This window comes from Tachysurus vachellii, chromosome 13, assembly GCF_030014155.1.
Source record: "Tachysurus vachellii isolate PV-2020 chromosome 13, HZAU_Pvac_v1, whole genome shotgun sequence".
Lineage (NCBI taxonomy): Eukaryota > Metazoa > Chordata > Actinopteri > Siluriformes > Bagridae > Tachysurus > Tachysurus vachellii.
Window position 1 is genome coordinate 6,524,689 of NC_083472.1, and position 24,584 is coordinate 6,549,272.

Below are 24,584 nucleotides of genomic sequence, written 5' to 3' on the forward strand. Positions count from 1 at the left end.
ACACCTCCAGGGTCGGGGTTTGATTCCCGCCTCCACCTTGTGTGTGTGGAGTTTGCATGTTCTCCCTGTGCCTCGGGGGTTTCCTCTGGGTACTCCGGTTTCCTCCCCCGGTCCAAAGACATGCATGGTAGGTTGATTGGCATCTCTGGAAAATTGTCCGTAGTGTGCGATTGCGTGAGTGAATGAGGGTGTGTTTGTGCCCTGCGATGGTTTGGCACTCCGTCCAGGGTGTATCCTGCCTTGATGCCCGATGACGCCTGAGATAGGCACAGGCTCCCCGTGACCCGAGGTAGTTCGGATAAGCGGTAGAAAATGAATGAATAATTTATGTTTTGTACTGTAAGGCTCCATGTGTAACGAACTACATCCCCCAAAATGCATTTCGACCCTGTGTGCGCAAACAGTGTGCGCAGTGAGCAGATACTGTATTCCCTCCTCCTCATTTTAATGTAAGATGGTAGTAAGACGCTGCTGCCTAAGGAACTAGTTAGACTAGACTAAATATTATAACCAACATTTAAAACCAAAACAGAGCCGGACAGGATAGTAGAGAAATTCCAGCTGCTTTGAGAAAACAGTTTGTGCCTCGATATTTGTAGAAATATCTCCGGAGAGGAATCCCGGCTAAAGTGAGTATACAAAAACTACCTACCGCTTGCCGTAAATGTTCTCACCACAGTTGTGCTGAATATATGATGTTTTAATGGACTTTTGATTCTTATATACGACACACCTCGTGGTAGTAGCTGGGAGTCTAAGTGGGAACGAAGGGGAAAAGTCAAAGGTTGACACCCGGCGTCCCTTTGGTCAGAACCGGAGTGAGCAGTGGGAGAGGCGCAGGCTTCGGGCCAGTGTAGGCCGCAGTCTCAAACACACTCAGCCGGTCAGAAACAGACGAGTGTTTAGGCAAAACTGTGATTCCCAGATTTTCATATATGTTCATGTGCCCGAGGGGAGACTTAAGGTGGTGTATGAATTGAAATGTGGTGGTGTGTTTTGGTTGCCCCTCGTCACTTCGAGCTGTGTCCCAGCTGTGGACGCACCTGACCGGCGTCACTCTGCGATCTGTTACCGCCGAATCATGTCACGATGAGATGAGCGAGGTGTAAATAACACTAGCTAGCTTTTAGATACGATAGCTTTAAAACGATACGTACATCACCGTAGGTACAATTATTGTATTTATTATACAGTTGTTTTTAGCTGTATTTGAGTTATCTTTTAAAATAATTGGTAATAAATGGACATAATGAATGGACATAATGTTATTAAACATGCTATTATGGGAAAACAATCAACAACTGACTGATGTTTCACTGATACAAACCCTTGTTAGTGTTCTCACCATAAAGTGTGTTAATTCATAAAACAGCTATATATATATATATACACAAACACACACACAAATATATATATAATGTGTGTTTGTGTCTGTGTGTATAGTATCATTTGTTACCGTGGAGTATCATTTGTTTTAACAATTAGATTTAATGTTGTATAGAACAGGTTTGTGTTATCATTTATGTTATAAGCCCATTAAGCAGTGTTTGTCACCAGCTTCTCTTTTTTTATTTCAAAGTCATTAAGACATATTGCAATACGATTTGCAGCCTACCACATTACCAAAAACCACAAAGCACAAGTCTTGTGTCCTAAGGTCTTTCCTAATGCTTCCTAATGAAAACTGGGTGTTACAAGTCGCTGAATACTAAAACTCCTCTATATGTTAACATATTCTCACAGATAAGCTGTTATTATCAACAAACGAATCTGCCAACACATTAAACAATTCCCACCAGGATTTACTGCATGCCGGCTTTTGCGTTTTTGATACAAGAGCTGAAATTTCTGACCTGATCTGATGTGGACATCTTCACGATAACCAGGCACCTTTTGGTGAGCTACTCAGGCCATAAGATATTACAAGGGTGTTAGCACTGGTCTTTAGGACAAATTGTGTCCTGTGCTCAGTGTTCGATTTGTGGGGGTTAATACTCGGTACTGAATGCACATCACCTCTTTGATTGATCTGTGATTTTTGTGAGCTCAGTCAGTTTGTATTTGACTTTACAGTGGCTTCAGACTGTTTTCAGAATCTTGTTTTTATGTCACTGTGTTGACTAGTTATTAGGTGGTAGCTCCTTACTGATTTTCCTCCAATACCCAAAACAACCTTTAATCATCTCCTGCTGTCAATAGTATTGAAGGATAAATCTTAACAGGGTGTGTGATTATAGAGACCTAATCAACAACAGGGTGGTGTGATGCGTCTTGATGGGAAAGATTTATCTTTAACTTTTTATCCGTTTATAGATACATTTACGGTTATGCAGTTCCTGTTATCATTTATGTTATAGCAGTTATGTTATGTTATGTTATGTTATGTTATACAGTCATTCTTTCACTGTGCTTGTTTTTTCCTCTCTTCTCAATTTAGCACAAAATAGCTGCTTACAGAGAAACAGCAGAAGTGCAGTGACCTCTGTCCTGCAGAGTTTCCTGTCACTGAAAACTCACTGACTATAAAGATTTAATGAACTTCTTCTGTTTTCTGTGTGATTAAGAATATAGTATATATAGAATTAAGAGCGTTAGGATTATATTCGGTTAGGAGAATTCGCTCTTCTGCCTGTTACAGAGGCACCTGAACATAGAGCAGACATTGTCATGACACATGCCTCCATGAGTCCTCTGATGTTTCTCATAACTTGCTCATAGGTAATCGACTGGGTTACTAAGAGGATTTCAGAATTAAATCAGTATGGAGTAATACTGATGTAAGGTAATACTAAGCACTCTGATATCTGTACTGTATTGAAAAAATCACTTCAACCTCATTTGTTTTATATTGACATCAATATTGTTGTGTTAGTGATTGTGCGTGACATTAAGATGAGCGGTTAAGGGAAATTGGATTAGGTGGCTAAATGACTCTTTTTCCCTGTTTGGGAAAGTACATTGAGTCTTGTGTAACTTCAACTATGATCTTGTTACTGTATGCTGTCAATTTATATCACGGTTGGTCGTCGTTGTAATGATTTAAAGACGTTCCAATTAAGAACAGTCTCTGTTTTTTTGCTCCAACGGTCCTCACAAATCCCTTCTTGTCATCATACTCATGCCTCAACTCTCTCCTCTCTGTGTCTCCCGTCTCCTTCCAGCTTGGCTGTGTCTCACTGTGGTGAGTTGCCGTGATCAGACTTGTACCAGTGCAATAAGATGTCCCGTAGCCCTGAGCTGAAGGAAGACCCCATGGAGTGCCCTCTGTGTATGGAGCCCCTGGAGATTGACGATGTCAACTTCTTCCCATGTACCTGCGGCTACCAAATCTGCCGTTTCTGCTGGCATCGCATCCGGACAGACGAGAACGGCCTCTGCCCAGCCTGCAGAAAGGTATGCCGCTAGTGGTGCTCTGCTTGCACTGACTTATTTCCTGTTTAATTTTTTTCTCTATAGTGTTGTTCAGTAAATTAGAAGACGTAATTGCCAGCAAGCCCACAGATTCTGACACAGCGGGTGATAAATCTCTATCTCTCTCTCTCTCTCTCTCTCTCTCTCTCTCTCTCTCTCGCTCCCTCTCTCTCCCTCTCTCTCCCTCTCTCTGACTGTCTTTCTCTACTTCCTGTATGAGTTCTAGTCAGAGTTCCCACTCAGCATAGCAATTGATGCGGCAGATGAAAATCGCTTGCTTCTCTCATGTGGTAACCATAGCGACAACAATGCTAAGGCTATGGTAAAGTCTGACCACCACAAAGGCGGTCATTTTGGCTACACTCCCGGGAAGTTATTTCCAGTCATACAAGAGCAGGCTTCTGTTTACACCAATGGGGAAAGGCTCATCACTTTTCCAAACATAATATTGTGTAATGTAAACGATTTTTACATCCATTTTTTTTTACACATTAAATATTTCCCCGGACCAGTTCACCCTGCCGAATGGAACATTGTGCCTTTTTTTTTTTACGAGGCCATGTGCAGTGTTTCATAGCATGAAAGCGCACAGCAGCGTCTAATTCATCTCACTATGTGTGTTGTAGCCGTACCCAGAGGATCCGGCTGTGTACAAGCCCCTCTCACAGGAGGAGATCCAGAGGATAAAGAACGAGAAGAAGCAAAAGCAGAACGAGAAGAAGCAGAAGGTGACTGAGAACCGGAAGCACCTGGCCAGCGTGCGTGTGGTGCAGCGGAACCTGGTGTTCGTAGTGGGTCTCTCTCAGAGGCTTGCGGACCCTGAGGTAAGAGCACCAGCAGCAGCTATTGTTAGCAATGTATCTCAGGCATTTTCTAATGTCATCCTTTGCTTCTTTCATATTTGTAACAAGAGAGAGCTGCTTTTAATTATAATGATTAAGACACACTATTGTTACTGATCATGTGCTATTAATCATGCTCATGTTTTCACCTGTGTTCACTTTTGGGATACAACCTGGAATATTATGACACTATTTAATGGTTGGAAAAGAACATGAACTTTAACCTTTAACCTCATAATATTTATTAGAATATTTTGTTAAGACGAGATATTTTTTAATATCTCATGGTGAGTGCATTGTGTCATTGATGGTCATAGCTGTTTAGATCTGAAGAGATTTTTGTCAGTGGTATCAGCATTGTCTGTGCCAGTCTATGTCTCATGCTAACATGACTTAATCATCATTTAACATGAATATTATAATGTAATATAATGAATATAATAGTATCTCTTATGGTAATTGGCAGTAGTAGTGACATGAAAATGTTTCATCACTGCACACTGACAGCATATAACATCTGTGAAAATTCTGTAAGGAATATCATTAGAATGAAATGTCTTATGCTGTACCTGTAAAAAAAAAAAAAAAAAAAAAAGCCGAATTGTCTTACTGGTCTAAGTTTAGTATGTGGATACAATATGTGCCATTGTACTGCTGCTAACAGATTGGGTGAATCATCACTGTACCTTGAATTTCCAGCCACTTTCATGGACCAGTAGTGTGATTAAAAAAAAGGGATGTTCAATACTAATTTGGGATTTTAAAACCCACAGCAAAGTAAAAATAGCTGGATGCTCAGTTTGCTTTCAGATGCTGAACTAACCAAAAAAAGCACCATGCCTAGCATATGAGTAACGTTATAGTTATGTGATGGGTTGTGTTTGTGTGCTTATGCTGAATTTGTAATGTTTGCCATATCTCTGTACCTATCATATAGATATTTGATGTACAGGTTTTAAAAAACTGTAAAGTTCATTGTTATATTCTCCAGATGACATTGTTATATTGTTAATGTTTGTTAAACGTTTTCTAACTGGATTTTTTCTAACTCTTAACCCTGAGTCCAGTACTGGAGTAAGTAGAACTTACCTGGTCAGTGCAGAAATGAGTCAGTGTAGTTTCTCATTTTTCAGTTCATGAACTAGAACTAAAATACACCACTTCTTATATGTGTCATAGCCTGATTGCTGCTTTATTGTTTTGGTGTGTTGTGCATAGTCTATTCTGATAATATGAACTCGGTAGTTAGTATATGTCCATTTTGCAGGTCCTTAAGAGGCCAGAGTATTTCGGAAAGTTCGGCAAAATACATAAAGTGGTCATCAATAACAGTACGTCGTATGCGGGCTCACAGGTGAGAGTAACCTGAACCAGAGAAATGGTTTGGCATGTAAACTTAAATGTCTATCTATAAATAAACAATATACTCATTTATTCTGCAGGGTCCTAGTGCCAGTGCCTATGTTACATACATCCGCTCAGAAGATGCTCTAAGAGCAATACAGTGTGTTAATAATGTGGTAGTCGACGGTAGAACACTCAAGGTGAGCACAATACTGAAACACATTTCATATAATTTCATAAATTTCAATTCAAAATCCTGATCATTGCTTGATTTCTTTTTTTACTCAGATGTAAGTTGAGTGACATGAGCGTGATCATACACATATGCCAAAGATGATACATTTGTTCAATAATCCGTTTTGGACTATAAACAACTTGATGAATGAAGGCTTGTGATTTGAAATGTGGCGATATCATGTGTTTGCCATATTGACTACAATAACGATATCTTGTTATTGTAGTCAGTATTAGAGGAAGTGATAGCTCAGTGGTTAAGCTGTTGGCTCACTGATCAGAAGGTCTTGAGTTTAAATCCCTGGTCCATCAAACTCTCACTGTTGGGCCCCTGAGCAAGGCCCTTTCCCTTAATTCCTCAGTTGTATTAAAAAATGAGATAAAATCTAGTCGCGCAGGATACGTGCATCTGCCGTAAACATTGTTGAACATGCTGAATATATTGGATAGATGGCACTTAATTAAGTTATTTTATTGAGCTGTCTTTTGTCTAATAGGCTTCTTTAGGCACGACAAAGTACTGCAGCTATTTTCTAAAAAGTATGCAATGCCCTAAGCCGGACTGCATGTATCTGCATGAACTGGGAGATGAGGCAGCTAGCTTTACTAAAGAAGAGATGCAGGTGAGTTCAGATCCATGATTTCTTTTTTTTTTGTTTTGTTTTGTTTTTTTGAAAAAAAATGGTCATCTTGTAAAAGTTTGATGGTCATCTTGTAAAAGTTGTAATATATTGGTAATGTGTTGTTTTGTTCATGTAGGCTGGGAAACACCAGGAATATGAACAAAAACTACTCCAAGATCTTTACAAAGCAAATCCCAACTTTCTACAAACTTCAACATGTGGAGGAGAAAAGACTAAAAACAAAGCAAACACTACACAAAGGTGGGCTTTTTCATACAATTTTAAAGATTTTAGTTCATTATATGACTTAAAATCACTGTGTAAACAAACCGCATCTTTTTTTCTCCTCCACAGACAGAACAGCGGCGGTAAAGAGGGTTGGCCGTTATTACAGGGTTACAGTAAACTAGTGAATGGTTTACCTACAGAACACCGGAAGTCCCCACCCCTTTTAGACTGTTTGACAGACTCCGATCACATGACCCCAGAAGAGCCAGACCCTGAGTTAGGAGCAGATCAAAACACAGGACTCTCACACTTTCCCTCAGTCTTAGAACCTACCAGGTACACACCACCTCACACACTTGTACATACCACAGATGCTTTTCATCCAGATGTTTTAATTCATACTCTGAAATAAATGTCACAGGATCACATGATCAGAAGAGCTAAATGCCACATTAAAACCACACACTTAACAATAATGTCAGATAGTGTGCAATTTAATCATGGCCAGAAAATATACTTACACTATAACAGCACTGTTGAATTGTCAAATCTGACTGGTCACTAGACATCGATTTATTTTCCAGGTTTTTCTAGGTACAGGGCAATTAATTATTAATAATTATTAATGTGCTCATTCTTTACATTTTCTATAGTTTCTGCTAACCCTATGGGCTGCCCCCATATGACCCAAGTGTAATAGGCAGAAGATTTAGAAAATGTGTTAATTAACCAAGAAAAAAATATTTTTAATATGGGTAAGCTTTCTATAAGGAGATGTTTTTTTTTGTAAAATGAGTTTCCAATATTCTTTTAACAGTAACATTTTATAGTTTTTAGTATCATGACAAGCTGCTTTTTTGTTTTATATACTTCAAAAGATTAAAAAAATGACATTTTTAGGAACTTCCATCCTGGTCTGTTTACTAAAGATTTGAACCTGGGGCCAGAGACCTATGATTTAGTGTCCTTGATGAAGAAAGCAAAATACTTATGGTGTCATTTAACTGAAAAATGTTTTATATATCAGTAAATCAGTATTTCATTTAAATTGGTAGATGGAAACTTGTCTGCTATTAAAATGCTGTATGGCATATCAGTGTTTTTGTTTATGTGAATTCATTTGTTCTGATAAATATCTTGATTTTCTTTTAGTCCTGTTGATAAACCAACAGAACCTGTAAGTATAGGGAATGGAGAGATTATAGCACAGGTAAGAACTATTCATTACACTATAGTTTGGATATACTTATGGGGTTATTACGTAACGTTTCTTATTTTGTTTGTTTTTTGGTTGTTTTTGTACTTTCTCAGGTCAGCAGTGACTCGCCTTCTCCTCCTCCTGGGTTTTCTAAGCCAAGCCTGGCAGTGCCCATCAGTGTGGCAGAACTTACAGTACGCTCACCCTTTGAGGGAGCACCTGCTGAGTCTCAGTCCCTCTTCTCAGACAACAGTAACTTCAGACATCCGAACCCCATCCCCAGCAGCCTGCCCTCTTTCCCTAACTCCCCACAGAGTGGCTCTGACTGGCCCATGACCCCTGAACCTCAGAGCCTCTTTACCTCAGGTATATTTACTGACTCTGTGTTTACATGATTGTGTAATAAGTGCATCTTAGATGATCTAGTAAACAGGTGAGCCCAGAAGACAGCCTTGCAGCAGGGGGATTGGACCATATGACTATCCATATGACCAACTGAACCTTAACAGTCACACTCAGAGTAACTAATAGTCTTTCCGTGTTTATGTACCATTGTTAGGCATCTCACAAAAACCATGATTCACTAGTGTAGTGAATACAACACAATCATGATCGATCTATGCACTTTGCTGATATTTGTTTTATCTCCTATCTGTGTCTGTGTGTGTGTGTGTGTGTGTGTGTCTGTCTGTGTGTCTGTCTGTCTGTGTGTGTCTGTCTGTCTGTCTGTGTGTCTGTCTGTGTGTGTGTCTGTCTGTGTGTGTCTGTCTGTGTGTGTGTCTGTCTGTCTGTGTGTCTGTCTGTGTGTGTGTCTGTCTCTGTGTGTCTGTCTGTCTGTGTGTGTCTGTCTGTGTCTGTGTGTGTCTGTGTGTGTCTGTGTGTGTCTGTGTGTGTGTGTGTGTGTGTGTCTGTGTGTGTGTGTGTCTGTGTGTGTGTGTGTCTGACAGATTATTAGGTACACCTGTTATGTTATCTAATCAGCCAGTCATTAGGCAGCAGCCCAACATATGTAACGTTTCATGCAGACACGTGTCAAAATCTTTAATTCACTTCACATTAAAATGGGGAAAATAATGTGAATTTAACCATGACACCTGCTGTCACATGACTGGCTAATAAGATAACTACAGAAATGAGCTGGTGTTCCTAATAAAGTGGATGGCTTTAATGTACATATGCATAACTATATGTGTAAGAGAAAGAGTCTTTGCTTTTGTACTAGTTACCCATAATCGTGTTGAATTCAAATACCCTCGTTCATTATCTCTGACCTATAAAATGTCAATGTCGTGTTCCGTCAGTGACGATGTTAAACCCTGAAAAGCTGTCAGTCTGCTCAAGACCAGCATGTTTATTGTTTTCTCCATTAAGGGTGCAGAATCGTAATCTCTCAACATTTTTGCTGTAAGTGCTAACAGTTTGTGATTAATCTACTACATTGTGGAAATACCATTTCGTCGACTAAGATTGCATAAGATCGTCTTGTAGAAGGAGTGCATGGTCTGTTTGGACAGAAATGTAGTGCCAGCTCATTATTGATTAGGCCAATGGTTCTGATGATTAAAAAAATGTCTATACGGGGCAGTGGAGGCTCAAGTGTTCGAGGCTCTAGGTTGTTGATAGGACAATCAGGGTTCTGTCACTGTTGGTCCCTTGAGCAAGGCCCTTAACTCTCTCTGCTCCAGGGGAGCTGTAACATGGCTGTCCCTGCACTTTGACCCCAACCTCCAAAGTTGGGGATATGTGAAAAAAAATTCACTGTGCTGAAATGTATATGTGACAAAATAAAAGCTTCTACATTCTACAAATCCCACATTATCATACTTTTTTATTTGTTTTAATACAAACTTTAATCATTCTGTTGAACTAGGCTTAAATAAACCTGAGGAAAATGTTAATAAATATGTGTCCGAAAATTCAGGAAGAAACAGTTCTATGGCTCCGGTAAATAGGCTATATATTATTATACTCTTTATTCAGGCTGTGTCCTTATTTAGGCTGCACACAAAAAACAGTGCTCAATTCCTGATGCGACTTTCATCTGCAGTCAACATCTACAATTTGTAATTTTAATTACAACAGTTAATTACTACAATTTAATTATAATGTAATAGATAACATGAGCATTAACCTGAACATGTATGCAAGACTAGGACTGAAACTGTATCACGTTCAGGATTCTGAGAGAACTCTCTGTCTCTATCAAATATTTGTCAAACTAGTTCATGAGCAAAGAGATTCACATATCCTTTTGCCTTAAAGTTATTAAAAAACATTTTAATAAATGTCCAGATGGAAACATTTGCCCTGTAAGTCACACTAGAGAAGCAAAGCGCGTGTGTTCCAGTTTGAATATTAACACCACGTCTGTCTATTTCCAGACACCATCCCTGTGTCCTCATCCACAGACTGGCAAGCGGCTTTCGGCTTCGGCTCGTCGGCCAAGCAGCAGCAACAGGAGGACGATCTGGGTTTTGACCCGTTTGATGTGACAAGGAAAGCACTAGCTGACCTCATTGAGAAGGAACTGTCGGTACAGGAAGCCTTGCCACATTCTCCGTCACTCCTCCCTAATGGCCAACCACGCTTACCCTCCCTGCAGCACCGTGGTCTCTACAACTCCTTCAGCCTGCCTTCAAACGCCCATGCCTCACCTGCACGCCAGCCCTGGATGGGCCTTCCCACTCGCAACAACCTCGCACACTTAAACCACATCACACACCACCACTTCCTAGACCCAAGCTGCCCACCACAACACCACAGCACAGGCCTCGGGGGAATAACTATATCAGGTGCACACACACACACCAGCTTATTTAAACTCCTAAATATATAACTGCATTATACTTCACATGATAAATAGTTGCACCTGGGCTAATCGCAGCTGTCCACATGTCCAGCTGTAACCTGGTGATCCATATACCATGTTTTTGAACTCACTCCCTATTCTTTGTGCTTAGGACCTTCACTTTAGATGCACTGCAGTTATCCCTTACTTCACATTAAGATGAATTTTTCTTCTTCAGCAGAAAACAGCGGTTCAGTGGAAAGCATAAACGTGAAAGAGTGGCAGGACGGCCTGAGAGCACTCCTTCCAAACATCAACATCAATTTCGGAGGCATCCCAAATTCCACATCATCATCTTCCTCTTCCTCGTCTTCTTCCACCTCCAGTATGAACCACATGGGGGTCCCAGCAGGTCCAGTGGGTCTTTCGCACAGCCTGAGCTGGGACGGCACAACAAGCTGGATGGATCCAGCCATCATCACTGGTACTTTAAAATACACATTATTACATAAGTACAGAACTTTATTAATTGTAAAATGTAAATTCCATACCCAAAGGATTTTTGAACGTTATTAATATTTTTAGACACAGCTGACTTACTAAAGATCTTTGTGTTCTGAAAATATAACAGCTGGGCTAGGCACATTTCCAGTTGGGACTTTGTACTGGTGAAGTGCCAGAGCTGATTCAGGACAGGTGCCTATTGCGTAGGGCTTCTTTTTTTTCTTTTTTTCTTTTTTTTTTTTTTTCTTATTTTATTTATTTTCAAACTGTAAACCCAGAGCCAGTTCTTGAGTAAATTGTGACGTCAGGAGTTTAGGAGCAGAGTCATTCCATCTCTATAACATCAACTCTTTCTAAAAATATTAGTGGAAAAAATCAGAACTCAGCAGACCAAGGAAGGAAGAGATGTTATTTATTAGCTAATTCTTCTAAATCTTTCTCTATTGTTAGGATTTTTATATCATGCCTTTATTCACTCATCAGACTCCATTTAAAATACAGCCTGACATCAGAAATAACCCTGTTTTGTCTCGGGTGACTATCAATACAAAAAAGCTCATTTCTCCATCATCTCACATCGAAATGTTTCTAAACATCTGATATTTGAACGCCACCTCAGACATGGGTACAGACAAAGTATTGACCCTCCAAGCAGAATTTTCTCAAGTAGAAATACTCTATGAATGGCATCAGGTCATGGAAGCAAAATGTCTTAAAAAAAAAAAATAATAAAAAAAATTAGCTTTTCATAGCAAAGACACTCCAAATACCAAACATTCACTGGAATATCGACACTGGTTTAATTTTCAATTTTTCATGCTTTTGCTGCTGCAGGTATGCCAGCATCCACCGGCAGCAGTTTGGACTGTGTGCAGGACGAGAACCCTCCGCACTGGCTCAAGTCTCTACAAACTCTGACTGAGATAGATGGGCCCGGCGGTTCAGTGGTTTCTCAGCCTCGTCACTCAGGTGTGCTGGACTCCACAGTTCGGCTTCCTCTGCACAGAGGCAGCTGGGCACCCTACCTCCCTCCTCCATCAGTCGCTCCCAGCCACTTCCACTCTCCTCCCCCAGGCTTCCAGACAGCCTTCAGACCGCCAGCACAGATGACAACAGACCTCCTACAGAGCGCCGCAATGGAGCGCCACTAGGGACAGAACCTCATCTCTTTCTCCATCCCTGTTAACTTAACTGTAACGATGCGCAAATATCCTGATCATTAATAACATAAGCTCTTATTTGTCTGAAACCCTGTCCCTCTCAATTATCCTGCTCCTCTTTCCTGTATTTTGAGGCAAACATTAACAAACGGTTTGGTTTGGTGGGGGCAGGCCATCGTTCATACATAAGCAATCAAGGAGGGTTTGAGGAACATTTGTTGCGCACACAATTAATAATGGTTAAAAACTCATACAGTACTCATCCATTCTAGGCACCAATTTTGATCTAATACTGTGAATGTGTTACTTAATGACAGGGATCTTAATGACTAGTTAATCAGTGAGGTCATTTGAACAGTCATTTCAAAGGAAATACTTGTCGAAGTCAGTGAAGCTCACAGAAATAGGAGGTTATGAAAACAGCCTGTCACCATTGAGGAAGCACGGTGTAAATGCACATGCGAGTCTTAATGCCACAAAGCATCGATAGAGACCCCTGATGCCCCCCCAGCCAGTGTGTGGGGAGTCACTGCTGTACCTCTGTATCAGAGGGTGGAGCGCTGCCCTGCAGATGGCTGAGGGTTTGGGGCCTATCTCACTACCACATGACCTACAGTGGGTGCAAGATGCCACCATGTGGCACTTTGTCACTCCACACCACATGAGAAGTATTAAGACTACAGTGCAATGTTGCTGAACATGACTATCATAAATAAATACATTGTGATAAAGCTAAGGAAGGGTAGCAAAATGACAGGTAAACATGATAATGTGAGCTTTAGTAATGACTGATGTTTTAGTAACAACACCTGGCCAATTCAGGCCCTCCTAATCATTTCTCTTTTTTGTTTTGGTCTCTGCTGTGTGGCCCATACTAAACAGTATTTATCAGACACACTCCATTCATTCAGGAAAGAAATTCTATATACTACAACCTTTGTTTTTAAACATGCTGCTGAAATAACACATTTAATACAAATTAAAGAGCTAAAAAAATAAAATTATTGACTTTTCTGCAGATCTGGAACAACAACCTAAATAAATATTGAATACTCAGTGCCTCTGTTTTAATCTGTTTTTCCTCCTTTTATTTTTGGAGTCATCAAGTAAAGAAATGATGTACAACACCTATAATAAGATTTTTTATTATCTAATTAGTTCATCACAACAGCACGTAATGTTATTACACATCATTTTCATCAGTTATATTTATATATTTAACCTTGACATCTTTGTGAATGTGTCTTGTGAAATGTTAAGTCTTTTCTCAAATCAAAAATGCACAATGCACACAAACAGAACACAAACTGCTCCATCGACGATATTCTGATCACGTGAAGACAACCACTTTTATACGTCTGTACAACTGCTTTTACAGCAGAGATCCACACACAGGCTGTCGACGCTTACATCATGTGGAGTGTTCACTCCCTTCAAAATGTTCAGAATGTCACATAGTTAACGTGTGTATTCTTTCCTGTCTCTTGCCCTTTCCATAGTAGTTTAGCACACTGTGCCGTTCTCCATGCGGGATTTAGGGTAGGGAGTACGGCTAGGTGGTGGTGGAGGTTGAATAGAAGGTGCCAGAGTGCAGAAGAAACCAGCAATAAGCGTCAGTCCCAAACCACACCAGGCGCTGAACATGGACCAGCCGTAACCGTGGCTTATGTCATCCGGAAGGCTGAATAAGTAACGTGGGTAGCGGGAAAGTTCAAAATTTATGCCAGCCACGCAAGTACAAAGGGCAATGATGCAAAACGTACCTATGATAAAAAAAATTTGTTTAATGCTAAAGCAAAAAATCTTAAAACGGAAAATAACATCAGGGCAGATTATTTGATGTGCAATGGTTGATGTTACAAGTCTTACCTCCCATGAGGAAAAGCAGGCCAGCAACATAGTGCATGAGGCCCTGATCCCAGCAGCAGCCCAGCAGTCCTATTGTCCAGCCAAACAGGATGATGGACAAAGCCATGCCCATGAAGGCCGCCGTCATTCTGCGCAGATCTGAAGAACAAGTTCTACATCAGATGTCCATCAAAGATTACCAGATATTTGTATCAGTGACACTTGGGGTATAATCTTAAAGACATTTCACCTCTTATTCACAATGGCTTCATTTTCTGGAGTCTCCTAATCTTGTCATCTTCATTTATTACTGGTTAACAGTTTGAATTAGGTGCATATTTTTACCTGGTCATTAATAGAGGGGTGAAATGTGGAAATGGAATGCTGGGGACTACAAATGAACTGAATATATGTCTGAATATATTATTACAATCTACAAAACGCTATAGCAGCATAAGCAGCATAGGAGTTTTTGGTCCATAATTTCCTACTGCAAACCTGCTTGCCTTGTTTACTTGGGTAGAAAGCCCTGTTCATAGTAGGCATATAAATAATGCAAGTACAATCTAACATGCCAATATATATGAATAGTTGGACTAAGTAAATATATGAATCATGACTATGGGTGACCATGGAATCTATTTGACACTGTAAGGGGTCTTTGGTGGCAAAGATTCAGTAAACAACAGTACAATCTCAGCATATTCTCTTAATATAGAGCATGTCTCACTTACGCAAAGCATGCCAGTCATCCTGCTGAATGGTCTTGGTGATATTATAAGAGATATCCTTTTGCACCAGAGTCGAGGAAGCATAGTAGTACTTGATGTAGGAGCACCTCTCAATAGTTCCTAAGTGTATTTTAAAGGAAAGTTCAAGTTTTATGTGGCACAAGTTGCAAGAAAAAAAAGTCAGTGGTGTTTATAATGAGCCTTAGCATGAGTCAGCTACACAGGCTGCTTTTGCCTGTACAGCCTTTGATATGATCCATATTTAACTAATCCATATATGTGGCATTCAGGGAAAAGCCCATCACTGACATGTAAAATCAAGATCATTTTCAAACTAATATATTAACACATAAGTAGATATATATATATATATATATATGTATGTATATATGTATGTATACATATATGTATGTATGTATGCATGTTATAAAACTATCAGCTGTGTACGTTTATCATCCACTTTATGAGCAGTAGCAAGGAGATATTGTATGCAGCAATTTAGGTGTGAGGACAAATAGATCTGCTTTCAGGACCTGGAAGGTTGACAGCGTCACATCTCAGCATGTTTTAGATTGGGAACTATCTCAGTTATACAGTAGGTGTTATATCTGTGAAGTGATGTGGCCTAAAAAAACATTAGTGTCACCAGTGTAATGGCTTCATCTGATTTATTAGCCATGCATTAAAACATCAGTACTGAAGGTCTGCTGGAGGAAATGCTTATGAAAATGGCTGATGAAGGTGCTCACCTTTTTTAATGAGCTCCTCGATGTTCCGGTCGAATCCGAGACGGTAGCATTTACTCCATAGACCCACGGTGGTGGAATTATAGCGGCGCTTGCACTCGTCTGCCGCGCTCGCACCGAACAGCTCCCTCCGCTCGCGCATCATCAGTGGCCGCGGCTCGCGCAACGGGAGGCTGTGGCTCGGGATGTAGATGAAGCCCGGGTCGGTACGACGGCTAGAGAAAGCCCGACAGCGCTCTTTGTACCTCCTGGCGTCCGTTTCGTACCAGTGATCGGAGGATATTGCGACCGTGAGGAAGCACAAAGCGAGCAAAGAAAGCGCAAGACCGGCGTACAGCAGCCATTTACCCATCGCCATCACAGCACCGTATCCGCTCAGGCCGCATCAGCAGCCCAGCACCACCAGCAGCTCCATCAGATCAACACCACCACAGCATACTCCGACAATTAAATAATCTGCACATGCAAATACGCGGTTTCGAGTTATTATACAAGCGGCTGCTCAGTTTTAATCCACCGTCTGCACGAGGTTCCGGTGAATCACATCCAACCTTCCGCTCTTCCTTCAACTGCATCCACTGACTTATGGCAATCGGGCAAATATTTTATTATGGTGGGGGAAAAAAACCCTAGCTGTAGTTCAGTACAAACATAATGCTTCATTAACGGATAAACTACTAGTGTAGATCAGGGTCTATGACATCAGGGTGCATTATATTTAAATATTATTTATCATTTTAGACTGTTTACCAAAGGTGGGAGTAAGTCACACGTGCAAGTCACAAGTAAGTCTCAAGTCTTAACCTTCAAGTCTCAAGCAAGTCCGAGTCATTTTTTGTGAGAGTCAAGTCAAGTCAAGCCAAGTCACTGCTTTATGTCAAGCAAGTCAAGTCAAGTCGTAGCTTGAGTCAAGCAAGTCACTGGCAAGTCATACAGATGTTTGATGATTTAACTAAATGTATATATTAAACAAAGTTAAATCTACAGTATTTATGGACTATGAGAGTTTTATTTGCAACAAAAATGATTATATGCATTTATTTTTAAAAGGTACGGTGGCCGGGAAGTGCAAAACACATTAACAGATCCGAAAACACATTAACAAATCCGAAAACAAATTAACAAATCCCAAAACACATTACCAAATTCGAAAACAAATTACCAAATCCCAAAACAAATTATCAAATCCCAAAACAAATGAGCAAATCCCAAAACACATTAACAAATCCCAAAACAAATTAACAAATCCCAAAACACATTAACAAATCCGAAAACAAATGAACAAATCTGAAAACAAATTAACAAATCTGAAAACAAATTAACAAATCTATTTGTTAATTTGTTTTGGGATTTGTTAATTTGTTTTGGGATTTGTTAATGTGTTTTGGGATTTGTTAATTTGTTTTCGGATTTGTTAGTGTTTTTGGATTTGTTAATTTGTTTTGGGATTTGTTAATTTGTTTTTTGATTTGTTAATGTGTTTTGGGATTTGTTAATTTGTTTTGGGATTTGTTAGTGTTTTGGGATTTGTTAATTTGTTTTGTGATTTGATCATTTGTTTTGGGATTTGGTATTTTGTTTTAGGATTTGTTAATGTGTTTTCGGATTTGTTAATTTGTTTTGGGATTTGTTAATGTGTTTTGGGATTTGTTAATTTGTTTTCGGATTTGTTAATGTGTTTTCGGATTTGTTCATTTGTTTTGGGATTTGTTAATTTGTTTTTTGATTTGTTAATGTGTTTTCGGATTTGTTAATTTGTTTTGGGATTTGTTAATGTGTTTTGGGATTTGTTAATTTGTTTTGTGATTTGATCATTTGTTTTGGGATTTGGTATTTTGTTTTAGGATTTGTTAATGTGTTTTCAGATTTGTTAATTTGTTTTCGGATTTGTTAATGTGTTTTGGGATTTGTTAATTTGTTTTCGGATTTGTTAATGTGTTTTCGGATTTGTTAATTTGTTTTGGGATTTGTTAATGTGTTTTCGGATTTGTTAATTTGTTTTGGGATTTGTTAATGTGTTTTCGGATTTGTTAATTTGTTTTGGGATTTGTTAATTTGTTTTTTGATTTGTTAATGTGTTTAGGGATTTGTTAATTTGTTTTGGGATTTGATCATTTGTTTTGGGATTTGGTATTTTGTTTTAGGATTTGTTAATGTGTTTTCGGATTTGTTAATTTGTTTTCGGATTTGTTAATGTGTTTTCGGATTTGTTAATGTGTTTTGCACTTCCCGGCCACTGTAAAAAGGTGTCCACATACAGGTGAGTTGTAAATACAATAAAAATCTAAAAATGAATAAAAATCAAAACTACAAAGAATAAGATGTAAATGTAGCTGAAATAAGGCCAACATAAAAGCATGAAAAGCTTCAATATGCCTCAAACATGGCAGAAGACCATGGAAAGGAAGACCATTTTTTGAACAGGCATTCCCTTTTAATGGGACATGAACACATCCTTAAATGAGATCCTTTTTAACAACAGAATAACAACAGCAATCAATCACGTCAATCAAAAAATGTAAATTATTGAATCCCACAAACCTTGAAGTGAATTAACTATTTGGGGGGGGGGGGGGGGGATTATTGGAGTAAGTGTAATTTATTAATTAAAGGGATAGTTCACCTAAAAATGAAAATTGTTATTTTTTCTCACCCTCATGATGTTACAAACCTGTATACATTTTACATTTTACATTTTACATTTACAGCATTTGGCAGACGCCCTTATCCAGAGCGACGTACATAAGTGCTTAAATCTCTAACATTGAATACATTAATGCTGGATCACTAAGTTACATACTTAAGATACCATGAGTTTAAAACATTTGTTCAAAGTTACAATGAAAGTGTCAAAGGTGTGTTTTTTTTTTTTTTTTTTTTTTTTTTTTTTTTTTTTTTAAATGCAAAAGATAATGAAAGAAGTGCTAGTTGAAGTGTTTCCTGAATAAGTAAGTGAATAAGTTTCCTGAAAAACATTTCTTTGTTTTGATGAACACACATGTAGACCCATTCACGAGCCCCATTCACTTCCATAGCGGGAAAAAAAGAATACTATAGAAGTGAATGGGGCTCATGAATGGTTTGGTTACAAACATTCCTTAAAATATCTTCCTCCGTGTTCATCAGAACAAAGAAATTTATACAGGTTTGTAACATCATGAGGGTGAGAAAAAAATTGTATTTTTGGGTGAAAAATAATTTTTTTATTTTTGGGTGAACTATCCCTTTAAATTGAGTGTGTGTGCGTGTGCATGCGAGGCAAGAATATGGCTCTGCTTGCAACTCTGAAGTTTATTTTTATATTTATGTTTTTTATATATATATGTGCATCCCCATAAACGATATATACGCTTTTCACTCAAAGCCTAACACTGAAGACCAATTATAAGTGCTATTGCAAAAAAGCTGACATTTCCACATGAACAGTGACCAACCATTTACATTACATTGAGCTTGCAAAAAATTAGCTTAATAGAACTTTGTCATTCCATTATGAGCGATGTGGTCGCATACTGCTGTTCTTCTCGTCTCATCTTGCACAAAATCCCGGTACCTGAACTTAATAATTTTTGGTGTGGCGCCTTTCATGTTTCGTCACGACTGTTAAGGTTTATTAATTCGTGCGCGCGCGCCCTCTGCTTGCCTGCTGCGTCACGTGGTTAGATTACGCTATGATGTGCGTTTAAAACAGATTTAAAAACGAAATAGGCAAAAAAGATAAAACAAAAAACAAGTCATTTCGAGTCATTTAACTCAAGTCCGAGTCAAGTCTCAATTCATGAATGTCAAGTCAAGGTCGAGTCTTTTTTTAAATATTTGTCAAGCAAGTCTCAAATCTGCGACTTAAATCCGACTCGAGTCAAGTCATATGACTCGAGTCCCCCATCTCTGCTGTTTACCTTGTTTATACAGTAAATGCAAAATTATGCTTGTGCATTACATACATAGGATTGTGCACACATTTCTATTTTGTCATGCATTATAAATTACCCAAAGCCATAAGTGTTCCAGGGTTTGAAAAAATAAATAACCTTTACACCAGTGTGTACTCATAGGGCTTAAAGACTTAAGCAAAACACAAGTTTGTTTATTTGGTTTAGACCTATATTCTAATCTCAAGTAGACATTTAACTGATGGAGAGGAAATGCACTGGACAGAATATTAGGCACTTAATACAGGTAAAACTTGTGTTATTATACACCAGATTCAGTCATCCATTTACAAGTCAATCTTTGCAAGATAAATTAGCTTATTAAAAAAAGGAAATCGGGTTTTAATCAATAACTAAATATGAAATGCATGTTAAGTATTTAATGACTTCTAAAAGAGAACCAACAAAGAGGAAAGGGGTAAATTATTAAAGATTTTATAAAAAAAAAAAAAAAAAAAAAAAAAAAAAACAGATTACAGAATAACTTTATTTAATGCATCATTTCGAGCAACTCGAGCAAGAGTCACACCAAAGGAGACTAGATCAGGTAAAATATCCAGTAAAAAACATTTAATCCAGACAAAGCAAATTAATTCTGTGCATGTGGAGTTTAGCAGATCCTTACACCAACCCCTGGCAACCTTGGTGGTTCGTCATTAATGTATTTAGAGCAGACAGTCCTACATTTCACTGATACTAAGATTAAGCCATACAAGCTAAATCAAGCTGGCATAAGGACTGGAGTTTAATTAAAAACACAGGAAATCAATTGTTTAGAAATGAATAATTCGAGGGCTTAAACTTAAACACCGAAACTTGTAAATGTGTCATTGTGATGCATCAACTTTCTCAATCAGTCATCAAGTTTCTCTCAAGTTAGTTTAGAGAGAAAAATGCATCACCAATCCAAACACGATTTATTTATTTTGGCTGATAATTTTACTTGAATGCAATTAGAGATAGATTATGATAGACAGAGATAGACAGATATAGAGATAGATAGATATACAGATAGATAGATAGATAGAGATAGATATTTTTTTAAGGCATTTCCAGCATCAGTCACTCACTCATACACAAATTATTTTAATTATATTAAAAATAACTTAATTTCACATTATATATAAAAATTATATTTAAAAAAATTATATATAAAAAAAATCTATACACACACATATATATATATATATATATAAAAAATACACAAGTTATAAAATGACTATGCAGAAGTGGAAAATCTAAGTGTAATGAACACAAGGTAGTTTATGTTCTAGGTGCATTATAGATCTGCTTTAACAAACCACGCTGAGGGAAATTACCCAGAAGTTTCAATTCTAGTCTCTAGAAAACAACCTTTGGAGAATTTTATTTATATAACATAACACCACCTGGGGGTGGGGTGGGCGTTGTGGAATAAAAAAAATAAGGTTCGTCAAACGCCCCATTAACAGTACAGACTTCTGAAACAAATGCTAAGGTTGGTAAAACTGGTGACCTCGTTAGAACAACGTGTACCTTTTTCTTCTAAACTCCACGTTTGCGGCCCCGGGCTTCTGGATGAGCATAAAGCAGGCTTTAAAATCACTATATATATATATAAATAATAAATGAAGTCAGCACTGAAAAGATGAAAGACCAAGCTTACATTGCTTACGAAAGCATGTGTTTGAGCAAAGGCTGCTTCTGCATGATCACAGAGATGTGCAGTGTAGCCGCGCTCAGTTTGCTCTGCTCAGTGCGTGACATTCCCCGGGCTCGAGCGCACTGCGGCAGAGGGGAGACCTCTTAGCGGCAGCAGGACTGTCCACAACACGGCGCGCTCAAACCGGAGCCACCGAGCTCCAGAGAGCGTGCTCCAAGCTTTTTTTCCTTTTTTTACATCTTTAACACTACCGGAGCGCCATGGGGAAACTTCCTGTTACTTACTGAAAGCTGGAGACAAAACAGTAATCACACCGGACAGGAAGTAACAACTGACCTAGGGTTAGGAATCGTACTCTCTGGACCTGAGCTGCTAGCTGCGTTCGCTTATATACCTCGGTTACGTCATAGCCGCTAACCACCGGCTTGTTTCTGATTGGTTCAATTTCGCGCCAAAATGATTTGAATTTACTGCATTGGGAAGTTATTTTATAATCAGTGTTAAAATGTTTTGAATACATGAATACTGAGTTTGGTTCTATTTTTATTTGAAAATTTGCCTCAATTTTTTTTTTTTTTTCAAGCCAAAGCCTATGAATCGACTCTCTTCCCAGTGACTGGGACAAGAGAATCGACTCCAGGGCTTTGGGCAAATAATAACTTCACAATTGAGCTAGGATTCGATTTTCATTTCATATTGCTAATGAATAATTACATCCTATAGAATAAAAGGTCAATTTTATCAAATTTTTCGTCATTCATACTTTCCATACAGATAGAGTCACACAGCTGAACTAACAATAAGTATATGACTGCCCATATTTACTTTTATAATGTTATGGAGTTCCACTTATGTCCACAAGATGGCAGCACTGTACTTACCCTCAGCCACAGCCTCAGTCCATAGCACCCACTCAGGATGAAGTCTAGCTAATACTGTAAATATAAGCATTTAAGCAAAATAACAAATCATTTATTCTTTTATTTGTATTCAATACATTGAATACAAATGCTACTGAAACATGTTGCATCAAATGTTTTTTTGGTATCTTTTCAGATTTGAAACACTACTCTCTGAAATAGTGGAGAATAATTACACTAACATTGTCTCTAACATTGCTGATTAGCCACAGAATGTGTTTTCCCCTTGTGAAAAAAAAACCCTGATCTATTTTACAGGCTGCTCCGTAGAGCCAAAAGTGTTATTTAGATGATATACACTGCTGGTGTTGTGTGTAATACAGCATGTGGTGAGCTCATCCCTGCAATGTTCTCCATCTGCCCTTACATCACTGCAGAGTCGACTAACTGACTGCAATGTGTAGAAGTGAATGACAAGGGTCACTTTTATTTATAGAAAAACTCCACCCAGTAACACCCAGAAATATTTTTGTAATTTTTTGACTTCTGTGAAAAATTAGTGCTTGCATGTCATGTTTACTAATGCAGTTAAAATGTCACTTTATATATATATATATATATATATATATATACACACACATATATATATGTATATATCCAGACCACATATATATATCCAGCTCTTACACACATATATATATATAATGGCTAATGGTCAGATTTCCCTCTCTTTAAAACAAAAATGCAAAAGCTTGTTTTCTCACTCACCATCTTCAGTGACATTCTTGACAATATGACACACAATATTCCTACTAAGGAGAAACATTTGAATGAAAAATCCAATGTATAAGTGGTGCACGGAGATCTGGCTTGGCTGACTAATGACCTTACAGTGATATTAGCATGAAAATTTAAGTCTGTTTGAGTTGTGTGCAGATAAAGAGGTGTAAGAGCTGGACAGATTAAAGACTTTATTTTTTCTGGCCCAGAAATGAGCATGATATAGAACAGTCAGCAGAGGGCTCTAAAAATGACAAACTGCTGCTTTGGGTAAACAACAAAACAGACGTAAATTCACACTGGTGACTGATAATTTGTAGCACTAATGTCACACACTTACCCAGTATATAAAATAAAAATTCCCCTCTTTAACATGATAATTGTCATTTCATTTATAATGATAATCAGATTCCTTGATTATTCCTTTGCATGAGATATGATATGATATGATATGATATGATATGATATGATATGATATGATATAATGTGAGTCTTTGCTGAAAAGCACCTTAACAATGAATCGTACACAAACATGCTGATTTGGCACTAATGGAGGAAGGTGAGCATGTGTGTAATGCAGGAAGGCAGCATATTCCGGGCCAGTGGCAGTGAGTCAGCAGCTGGGGTGAGAGAGAGAGAGAGTAAAAGAGTAAAAGAGCTATGGGGGTGGCATTGCTCACAGCTAGTCTAAAATGTACCTATATTATTACACAAGATAGTTTTTAGACTATGCAGTATATTTTCTGCACACACACACACACACACACACACACACACACACACACACACACACAATCTATGCCGCACCTGTGCATCCCAGTGCATCCTGCAGCAGATTCTGCAGCAGTGCTATGCTGAGGACATTAGTGCAGGCTGCTGTAGGATGTTCAATCAACTGTTTCAACCTGACAAAAGCTTTTATAATGGGATATGTTTCTACAAGTAAATCTTAAAAAGTAAATAAATAATAATAAAAAAATACAGAATGAAAGGAACTACAGCTCTGTAATATATTTGATATATTTCAGCTTCAGTTCTTTATATAAACATATCTTTAATGCAGTGAAAGATACATCTGTATTAATATAGTCCGTATTTTCCTAACAAGTTACTGAGTTTCTCCTCATTGTGATTCTCAGTTTGAATCTTGAGTCTTTCCAAGCTATCAAACCTTTTAGCAAGCATATGCTTTAAATGGCTTTTCCACCAATCAGCTCTAACAATCAACTCAGCTGTTTGCATTGTTTAGTGTGCTTATCTCAGTGCTAGCATAATGTAACGCTACAGTTCATGCTGAATGAGTAATGAGTGCACTCGTCTCTGCTGTATGCATCTCTATCTCCCACACTCACTCACGCAGGCACCATAAACTGCTGAATTCTGTGTTTTGTGGAAGACTGCAGGAGCCTGAGGGAGGCAGAGCCTTCTGACCTTGACCGCTCTTAGCAGAAATGGAGAAAGATAGTTTGCAGATAAATAAACAGATAAAATATAGTGTAACTCGACAGAGATGACGCTGTCTGCATAAATGCACTCGTTTAATTTAGTCATTTTTCCGATTGTGAGAGAGTATTTAAATGATTTCTCTGCTGCAGTCTGGTGCTGGTGCAGTGCATGCATTAAATTAAATTTACCATTTACTTGTCACTGCTGGCTCATCTTACAATCAATCAATATCAGATAAGAGCACTTAGAAGTGTGACTTTCACAACA

At 38.4% G+C, this 24,584-nt stretch overlaps 2 protein-coding genes across 3 annotated transcripts; one reads left to right on the forward strand and one right to left on the reverse strand.

Annotated features, from left to right (window-relative positions):
* Positions 1-161: 161 nt before the first annotated feature.
* Positions 162-13,391, forward strand: cnot4a (CCR4-NOT transcription complex, subunit 4a). 2 transcript variants are annotated; one of them, XM_060884638.1, is made up of 13 exons: positions 162-629; positions 3,162-3,393; positions 4,038-4,235; positions 5,521-5,607; positions 5,696-5,797; positions 6,329-6,454; positions 6,591-6,715; positions 6,809-7,018; positions 7,835-7,892; positions 7,994-8,246; positions 10,262-10,672; positions 10,907-11,152; positions 12,007-13,391. In XM_060884638.1, exons 2-13 carry the CDS (start codon positions 3,220-3,222, stop codon positions 12,321-12,323), a joined length of 2,307 nt encoding a protein of 768 aa, XP_060740621.1. In that variant the 5' UTR covers positions 162-629; positions 3,162-3,219; the 3' UTR covers positions 12,324-13,391. The 2 variants fall into 2 exon arrangements, with proteins under 2 accessions (XP_060740621.1, XP_060740622.1); XM_060884639.1 differs by having other exon boundaries at positions 168-629; positions 10,910-11,152.
* Positions 13,392-13,560: 169 nt separating this feature from the next.
* On the reverse strand, positions 13,561-16,221 carry tmem178ba (transmembrane protein 178Ba). Its single transcript, XM_060885348.1, has 4 exons — positions 15,661-16,221; positions 14,915-15,031; positions 14,202-14,339; positions 13,561-14,095 (listed from the first exon to the last, which is right to left on the reverse strand). Exons 1-4 carry the CDS (start codon positions 16,013-16,015, stop codon positions 13,836-13,838), a joined length of 870 nt encoding a protein of 289 aa, XP_060741331.1. The 5' UTR covers positions 16,016-16,221; the 3' UTR covers positions 13,561-13,835.
* Positions 16,222-24,584: the final 8,363 nt, after the last annotated feature.